At 62.4% G+C, this 9,220-nt stretch overlaps 1 protein-coding gene across 1 annotated transcript in view; it reads left to right on the top strand.

Moving 5' to 3' along the window:
* Positions 1-1,673: 1,673 nt before the first annotated feature.
* The window catches only part of GPT2 (glutamic--pyruvic transaminase 2), a 21,103-nt gene continuing 13,556 nt past the window's right edge, over positions 1,674-9,220 (top strand). The window contains 4 exon segments of the mRNA XM_023746479.1: positions 1,674-1,795; positions 2,005-2,182; positions 2,185-2,267; positions 8,698-8,818. Of these exon segments, the coding sequence (XP_023602247.1) occupies positions 2,026-2,182; positions 2,185-2,267; positions 8,698-8,818 (361 nt within the window). The 5' untranslated portion in view covers positions 1,674-1,795; positions 2,005-2,025.

Raw genomic sequence — 9,220 nt, 5'->3', positions numbered from 1 at the left:
GTGCTTTGCCGATTGGCAGGTGTGGCTCACAAGAAGGCAAGGGAGCGCTCTTCTCCTGCGCCCATGACCGGTGGGCGAAGGACATTTTGGGGACACCAACTTGTGTCCTACAGTGATGACGTGGGAGCCGCTGTCACGGGCTGTGTGCTGCACGTTGGTGAACACAGTTGTGCAAATGAATGTGTACTCCCCCACCTGAGCCCGCCTGCCTCCCGGCTCCCTTGTCCCTTCTGCTGGGGGTAGGGCAGCAGGAAGTGCACTCACCCTCGGGCGAGCAGTGAGGGCCTGCGCTTTGGTCATTTGCAGGCCAAGGTTACGTGTGTTTTGGAGGTGGAGGTGGCGGGGAGTGTCTGGATGTGCGTCTCCCTACGTGGGCAGAGCGGGTGAGAACATGACATGGATGGCTGTGGAGTTCTTAGAAAAGCTAAGCTCCCCCAGTCACCTGGAGGCTGGCCTTTGAGAGGAGGCTGGGCAGGAGCTGGTGTAGGCACAGAATTTCCCGAGGGGAAAGGGCCTGAAGGTCACTTGTGCAATCTACTTGCGGGTAGAGAAGCTGAGGCTCAGGCAGGTAAGCGAGTTCTCCCACATCCTCGCTGGGGATTGGGTTTCTCAGACCCGGTGTCTCCGGCTCTGCACGGGCTCCGGTGAGCCAGGGAGCCTTTACCTGGGGGGCCTTTGCCAAAAACAACAGCCACCCCCAGGCCCACGTGGCTCAGTGGTTGAGTATCAACCAGGAGGTCACCGTTTGATTCCCGATCAGAGCACATGCCCGGGTTGTGGGCTCGCTCAGATCCCCAGTGTGGAGCGTGCAGGAGGCAGCCAATCAATGGATCAATGATCCTCATCACTGATGTTTCTATCCCTCTCTCCCTCTCTGAAATCAATGTAAAAATAATCCACCCTGTGTTAAGCATTCATTCTGCAGCCAACATTTAGAGCGGCTACTACGTGCTGGAAACCCTGAGAGGGGCGGTCATACCAGGAAACGCGCTGCCCCAGCCAATCTGGAGCTTCCATGGAGGAGGACCGTAAACCAGCAAAAAGTATCTGAGCAAGATCATGTCCGATGCTTGGAAGGAGATAAAAAGGGGTCATGGAGGCGGGGGAGAGCTCCGACGGAGGGGCCAGAAGCCCGACCACGTGCTATGCCAGGTGCCGGTCCCACCCACCCTTACAGGCTGTGGGCACATCTCCGTTTCACCAACAAGGAACCCCACGTTCAGAAGGGGTGAGAGTGGCAGGCAGTCCAGTCCCGAACTCCTACCCACCACTTCCCACCAGCCGCTGCCACCTGGGTGATGAAACCCCGGTGCAGGGCTGCACCACCTTTCAGCGGGCGTCCTTGCAGGGGTCTGGGATTTGGGGGAGAGGCGCCTCCAGGGAGAATCTGCAAACAGCTTTACATTCACAGAAGTTTGGGACGCGCCGAGCCCCTGCTAGGCCCCAGCGGGGGCCGAGCCAGACCCCGACTCCCGCCCGCTCAGCCCGGGATTGAGCCAGACTCCAGCGCCCGCCTCCGTCCCGCCCTCATCAGACAGACCAGCGCGGTGCACTATGGGACTTGTAGTTCAGCCAGCCCTCCACACGTGCTCCAGAAACACCCTGGAGAACTACAAAACCCAGGGGGCAGCGGGAAGCCCGGGGCGGACCCGCGGGCTGTGGGTGTGCGAGCGCGGGGGACCTGGCGGTGCGGACGCCTGGCGCTGGGATGCGGGAGCGGACGCCAGAGCCTGAGAGCAGCTGGAGACTCGCGCGCTAGCGGGGCCGGCCGGCGAGGGGTGCCAGGCGGCGACAGGCACGTTGCATGCATGCACCGGGCACAGCCTTTGCAGTCCCCGGTTGTGCGGCGCTTTGGCTCCGCGGTGGCGCGTGGAGGGTCCGATCGCCGGGGGATGGGCACACGCTCCCCGAGCCCGATCGCTTGGCCGGGCTTGGGGGCCGGCGCCTGGGTGCCCGCCATGGGCTGTGAGCGACGTGTTTTTTCCTTTTTTGTTTTGTGCCAAGGTTTCTCCGTGCGGGTGCGCGATGCAGCGAGCGGCGGCGTTGGTCCGGCGGGGCTGCTGCCCCCGGACCCCGGGCCCCTGGGGCCGATGTCTGAGCAGCGCGGCCGCCGAGGCCCCGGCGGTGCTCCAAGTGCGGCCCGAGCGGAGCCCGCGCGAGCGCATCCTGACGCTCGAGTCCATGAACCGCGGGTGAAGGCGGTGGAGTACCCGGTGCGGGGACCCATCGTGCTCAAGGCGGGCGAGATCGAGCTGGAGCTGCAGAAGGTGAGCGCGGGCGCGGGGCGCGATGGGGGCGCGGAGCTGGGGGGCGCGATGGGGCGCGAGCAGCTGTCCCTCCGCCGGGCCCGCGCGCCCGACTCCCTCCCTTCCCCGCGGCGGCTCGGCTTTCGGCCAGGCTTGACTTGAACAAGACAATGCCCTCCTCCCACCCCTTCACCCACCAGTGCCCGCACTCGGCACAGTCAGGCCCCTCGGAGGCGGGTCACTTGTTGAGCCGCGTTATGCCTGGCGCTGCAAGTTAGGGGGCTGCCTTCCTCGCCTGGAATCCAGATCCTTGGGGGGCGGGGGCAGAGAGACAACAACCAGCAGGGGCGAGGTCAGAGGTGCGGAGCCTGAATGCGTCCTTTGGAGAAAGCGCAGCGGAGGGGCCGCGATGGGGTGCTGGGAGGTGGGGGTGGGAAGGCGGTCGCTAGGGAGGAGGAGAGGGCTGTGCTCCGAGCCTGCTCTCTCCATGTCTGAGACCTTCTGGGTCCTTCCGTAGTGAGTCCCTGACAAGAGCAGGGGCCGGAGGGGGCCCTGCCTAGTTAGTTCCCCGCCGAGGCCCCCTCTGGGACCTTGATCTGCAGCCACAGTTTGTTCTTGTCTGAGGACACAGCCACCCCCCAGTGAGTTGTCGGGGAGTCGGAGATGGGCCTTTGGGGCTTGGTAGGGACTTCCTTCGTCTTGGGGGCCAGCTGGCTGGGATCTTGGCTTAGTTCACAGCTGCGTGTCAAGTGACCACGCGCCCAGGAGTCATTTTCTGCCCCGGGACAGGCCAGCTGGCCGGTGTCCTGTAGGACTTCAATCCTGGGTGGACTTGGTGAGGGGGCGTTGGAGGGGCATGTCGAAGGGTAAACGCGCCACGGTTTGTAGGAAAGAGTTGAAGAGAGTTGAACAAGATGGTTTGACCCAGAATGGGGGTGGGAAGGTTCCTGGATGTTGCTCTCAGAGGCAGCGGATCACTAGGTGTCCCCAGGCAGGAGGCTGTGGCGGGCGCGACGCTGGGTCCCCATTCCCCGCGCCGGCCCTTTGGGGGCTGGATGAAGCTCCTAGCCTGCAGACACCTTGCTCAGGACACCCAGTTCTGCTGACGCAAAACCGTGAGCTGGACAAGCCAGCGTCAGCGACTCCCTCTGGCTGCCTGCAGGGCCAAGTTTGAAGCTGGTGCGAAGGCTGGCAGGTCTGGTTTCTGGCCTCCCTGGCCCGGAGGTGGACCAGGCGTGGGCCGGGCGGGGCACGCAGGTTACGGCTGGCTGCCCTGCCCCTTGCTGGTACCTGGCACGCTGGAGTGATAACCATCTCCCTGTCACCACACAGCTGAGGTTACGTTGTTCAAGGTTTATCACTTCCCAGCTGATTTCTCTGGCTCCAGAGCTGGCTGGGGTCAGGGGTTATCTCTGCATTTTGCTAAATACCAACTTGGGTGTAGGCTCCTAGAAGGAAGTGTTAGTGCCCCAGGGCGGTTGGGACAGGAAGGGACGCTACCTTTGCCTCCAGACCGCCAGCCGCTCTGTCCTCTGGGATCAGCCCCCTCCCCCAGTTCTTAAAGGGTCAGGGGGACTTCTCAGCAGACAGAGGCTGTGAGCAAAGCCTGGAGGAGGTGGGGTGGTCTGGGCACTTGGAGAGGGGCTGGTGCTGTTTGGAGAGTTGCTGGGCAGAGGGAGACGAGATGGGCGAGACACGTGTGTGCTGGGCTCAGGCTTCTAAGGTGCCAAGTTTGGGGGTGAAGGTGGGACCGGGAAGGGTTTCCCGTAGGGTAAGGCGCGATGGTTGCAGGTGAACACATCTCTTGGTCACTGGAGCCAGAAACACGCTATGATTTCTGGGACAGACGCCCCACACCTCACGCCCTACCTCTGCGTGAACTGAGCCGTTCTCTCTGTCCACCTACAGCTTCTAGTGCCCTCGCTGGCCCGTCCCTTCTCCTTTGTTGGGTCCCAGGCGCCTGGCTCTTGGCGCTGGCGAGAGAGCCTGGCCAGGCGAGCACAGCCCCCCCAACCCCTCGTTCCGGAGACAGCCTCTGCACTGTGCCGGCTTCAGCGGCGCCCCTCTGAGAGCGCCCTGGATTCCCCCGCCTTTTTTTTTTTTGGTTTGGCTTGGCCCTGCTTTGGTTTCTCCAGCTCTGCTTTGAACTGTAGTGATGAACGCTGGACTTGTTATAAGCCGTTCCCCTTGGTTCTAGACGGGGTGGGCAAGGATGTGTAGGGAGGAGGGTGACTGGGGTGAGCCTCACAGCTTTGTCTGCTGAGGCCTCTGCACCCCTCCGTCTCCAGGTGCTCTGCACACAGTGAGGCCGCTGGCTGCACGCGGGGCCGGTGCTGGCGTTGGGGTGGCTCCCCTGGCGAGTCCCCGCCTTCCCGCTTCTGCGGTGGGCACGGGGCACGCTCAGGGGGCCGAGGGGGGAGGGCAGTGCGGTGCGGGTGGAAGCGAGCATCCTCCTCCTGCCCGTCCTTGTGGGGCTGTTTCTCCTTCTCCTGGCGGTACCTCCGAGGGAAGGACCCGTCGGCGTCTCGGTCCGTGTTCACTGGGAGCCGCACTTTAAAAACAGCTGCAGGGAGCGGAGTTTGAAGCTCTCGGCCCTTCCTCAGCCTCCTTCTCCGTCTGTCCCTCGCCTTCCTGTCCTTCCGGCTTTGTGTTGGGCGTGGGGAGCGGGGCATTTGTTTGTTCCGTGTTCACTGGGAGCAGCACTTAAAAAAAAGCTGCCGGCAGCGATGTTTGAAGATCCGGCAGCCCTTCCTCAGCCTCCTCTCCGTCCCTTGCCTTCCTGTCCTTCCGGCTTTGTATTGGGCGTGGGGGGCGGGGGGGGGGGGTTGTTTGTTAAGTCCCAGCTGGGGCAGAACATCCCTGGTCAGAGGGAAGAGCGGTCAGTGCTGGCGACATCAGGGTGTGTAACAGGTAAACCTCAGAGGCCCCCGGGCTGTGCCTGCAGCAGCTGAGAACCGAGGCTGGAAGCCGGGGGCCAGCACAGGTGGTGAAATTGATGGGTCATTTCCTTCCCGGTTAGCGGCGACTTTAAAAGAAGGAAATTTGGCCCCGGCCGGTTTGGCTCAGTGGACAGAGCGTTGGCCTGTGGACTGAAGGGTCCTGGGTTCAATTCCAGGCTCAGTCCCCCGTCCCAGTTGGGGCACATGTGGGAGGCAACTACAGTGGGGCCTTGACTTACGAGTTTAATTCGGTCAGAGACCGAGCTCTTTAAGGAGCTCGTTAACTCAAATTACTCTATCAACTCAATGCAAAAAATCGGCCCAGAGACAGCTGGTATCTCAAAAAACTCGTTAGTCGGGACACTGGTAAGTCAAGGCCCCACTGTAATTGACGTGTCTCTCTCACATCAATGTTTCTCTCTGTCTCCCTCCCTCTCTTCCGCCCTTTCTAAAAACCAATGGAAAAATACCCTCAGGTGAGGATTCACAAAAAATAAAGAAAAGAAAGAAATGTGTCCTGTAGGACTCAACACCGTCCCCTTGACCCTCAAGGTGACGCTGTTTAACTCCTCCCCACCGACACTCGGTGCAAGCCGCCGGCCGCCTGCTCCCCATCGCTGCTCAGGCCGAAGGGTGGGAAGGGAGCCCCGTGGGTAGAACTCACCTGAGTGTCCACAGCGAGGCAGCCGGGCAGGGTGGGTGCAGGTGGTGACACAGGGGGGCTCGAGGGGCAGGGATGCTACCTGCTGGCCTGGCCAGTCCCGGGGGCGGGCGAGGCGGAGGCCTTGGTGTGCCCGCCAGGCCTGGATGAGGCAGTGTGGGCCGGAGCCAGCCCAGAACGGTGTCCTGTATGGCGGCCCTTGGCTGGGCAGGCTGGCTCCCACCCCCACCCCCACCCCCATCCATCGTAGCCCCCGGGCCCGAGAAAGGAGGTGCCCGGTGTTCCCAGGCCCTGGTTGGCTGAGCCGTGCTGGGGAGGGCAAGGCCGGCGCAGGCCCAGGCCCAGGCCCGGTTCCAGGCATTATTCTCCCGCACGGCCTGGGCCGAGCGCCCACAGCTGTGCTGGTTCCCGGCCCAGAACGTGACTCCCTGCGGAAGAAGGGGCCGTGCCCACGCCATGGGGATCACCTGCGTTCAGGGGCCGGACGATTCAGCCGCTGACAGAGGGGCCGTGCCAGGAGCCCCGGCCTGCGCCTGGAGGTGTGTCAGCCTGTCCCTTTGCACCGTGGCCTCGGCCACTCCTGTCCCAGCCTTCTTGGCTCCCGCCTGCGCTTACGAGATGAGCCCTGAGGCCGCAGGCCGGCGGCCGGTCTCCGGGCGCCTCCTCTCACCCGTGGCCCAGTGCCGTGGCCCAGTGCCGTGGCCCAGTCCCGGAGCAGGGGCAGCGCCACGCCCCGCTGGCCTTCGGGACACTGTGCCTCCTTCTCCGTGCCCCCGGGACAGCCTCCGCGTTGGCCAGCCCCGGGGACTCGGCGGAAGGGCACCAGGGGATGACGAGGCCCCTTCCCCCCAGAAACATGGCTTTTGGAGACGTGTCAGGCCCTGCTTGCGGAGGTCATTTCTGGGGTGCCCTCCTCCAGAAGCCCCTGGAGAATTTCTATGGGGGAGGGACTGAGGGGTGGAAAGGAAGGCCGGGAACACTTGATTGGCAGCTGCTTTCATCCTGTAAGCCCGTGGTCGGCAAACTGCGGCTCTCGAGCCACATGCGGCTCTTTGGCCCCTTGAGTGTGGCTCTTCCTAAGCCTTAGGAGTACCCTAGTTAATAACAATGTACCTACCTATATAGTTTAAGTTTAAAAAATTTGGCTCTCAAAAGAAATTTCAATCGTTGTACTGTTGATATTTGGCTCTGTTGACCAATGAGTTTGCCGACCACTGCCGTAAGCCCACTGTTTTTTACGTAAGGTGTATATTACTGATTAAAAAAGGGAAAGTTTTGCCCGGCCAGTGTGGCTCCGTGGTTGAGCATCCACCTATGAACCAGGAGGTCAGGGTTCGATTCCCGGTCAGGGCACATGGCCAGATTGCGGGCTCCATCCCCAGTGGGGGGCGTGCAGGAGGCAGCCGATCCATGACTCCCTCTCATCGTGGATGTTTTTATCTCTCTCTCCCTCTCCCTTCCTCTCTGAAATCAATAAAAAAAAAAAAATTTTTTTTTTAAGGGGAAAGTTTCCTCGAGTTGCTTTTGTTCACACATGGTGAGAAGTGGGAGAAAGGCCAGTGTTAAAGTGATCGCCTCCTACCTTTAGCGTGTGTATTGCGGGTGCCTCAGGCCTCCCACCCGGTCACCCCTGAGCACCGCCACCGCCTTGCCCCGCGGCCTTCTCCCTCCACCGGGGCCTGGCGACCTCGCTCCTGGCAGCTTTGTGAGATGATGAGGTCCGGGCGCTGTTTGTCTCAGATGATCGTTGCAGCTGCCCCGGGAGGGCCTTGAACCTGTTGCTGCTTCTCACTCTCCCAGGCTGAGCGGAGTGCCAGGCAGCAGGGCGGCACCCCATGGTTCCAGGTCCCCGCTGCCCTCCGTCCAGACCCCGTGTGCTTGTCAGCCCCGTGGTGTCCTCACCGGGGCCTCTGATTCCTTCGCTCTCTTTTTAGAAAAATATGTTTTTATTGATTTCAGAGAGGAAGGGAGAGATGGAAGCATCAATGATGAGAGAGAATCATGGAGCGGCTGCCTCCTGCACGCCCCGCACTGGGGATCGAGCCCAGAACCCGGGCCTGTGCCCTGACCGGGAATTGAACCTCAACCTCCTGGCTCACAGGTCGTTGCCCAACCCCTGAGCGGCCGGCGGGCTCCTCCGCTCTCTGGGATCTGTTTTCTGTGCTCTGGCCTTGGCCTTGATTTTGCTCCTCAGCCAGTCTCTTCTTCCCCGATGTTTTTTGTTTTTCTGATGTGAAAATCAGCCCACGTTCATTCTGCAAAGCCAAGGTTGCCAGGGAATGACCCTGAGCGCTCCCTGCTGACGGGCGTCTTCTGGGAGGGGCGGCCGCAGTCCCCGGCCTGTTACTGGGGCTGCCCTGGGGGTGGGAGCAGGGGCTGCGGGGTCCTCTCCCTGACCTTGGCCTCCCTCATTCAGACCTGGCTCGGAGGCCGCCCTGGGCTGTGGCCTGCAGCTGCGTCCTGGGGGCCCTGGCAGGACAGGATGATTCTTGTGGCCTATTGGGAGGGCGGGGGGGAGGCGGGATGGCGAGCGTGTGGTTAAGAAGAATGCTCGTGGGTCTGGCTGCAAACCCCAGGGCTGTGTTTACTGTTACGTGACCTCGGGGACGTGTCTGCAGCCTTTGAAGCCTCCGTGTCCACATCGTAAAGTGAGGTTAATGCTAATTCTCCCTCATGGGCTGGTGGTGCCCGTTCAGTGGGACCAGGCGGGTCCCGGGCTTGGCACTGTGCCCGGTGCCTGGTGAGGCTGGAATAGGGCTGCTGGTAACTGTCCGTGGGATCCTCGCTTCGGCCTCGGGAATCCAGCGTCCGAGAGGCTCTCGTAACCAGCTGCGGCCTTCTGTCCGCTCAGGGCATCAAGAAGCCGTTCACCGAGGTCATCCGTGCCAACATCGGGGACGCCCAGGCCATGGGCCAGCAGCCAATCACCTTCCTCCGCCAGGTGAGCGGGCCCTCGGAGGCCGAGGCCGGCGGTGGGGGGCGGGGGGGGGGCGGGGGTCAGGTTGGGAGGGCGGGCGACTCCTCTCACCTCTGCCTCCCTCCCTGGCTGGGAGCCCCTCAGGACGAGGCGGGAACCAGAACCCACGGGGGGGCCCGTGTATAAGCGGACCCCCAGGGGCCAATGTCCCTGGGTCTTTCCTCAGCCCCGGCCCCTTGCAAGGGGGTTGAAAATCCCAAACCCGGGGGGGGGGGGGGAGGTTGGGGGTTGCTTTTGGAGGAACCAAGGTCCCAGGGAAAGTTCTCCCCAAAGGTGGGGTCCTGGATGCTGGAGTTGGGAACTTGGGTGTGAAAGGGGCATTGGAAAAGGGGGGGGTGTAGACGGGGGCTTCCCCCGGGGGAGATATGGGCTACCCCCCCCGGGGGGAGTTTTGGGA

The sequence above is a fragment of the Myotis lucifugus genome, unplaced genomic scaffold (genome assembly GCF_000147115.1).
Source record: "Myotis lucifugus unplaced genomic scaffold, Myoluc2.0 scaffold_686, whole genome shotgun sequence".
NCBI lineage: Eukaryota > Metazoa > Chordata > Mammalia > Chiroptera > Vespertilionidae > Myotis > Myotis lucifugus.
This window is presented reverse-complemented; position numbering and strand designations above follow the sequence as displayed.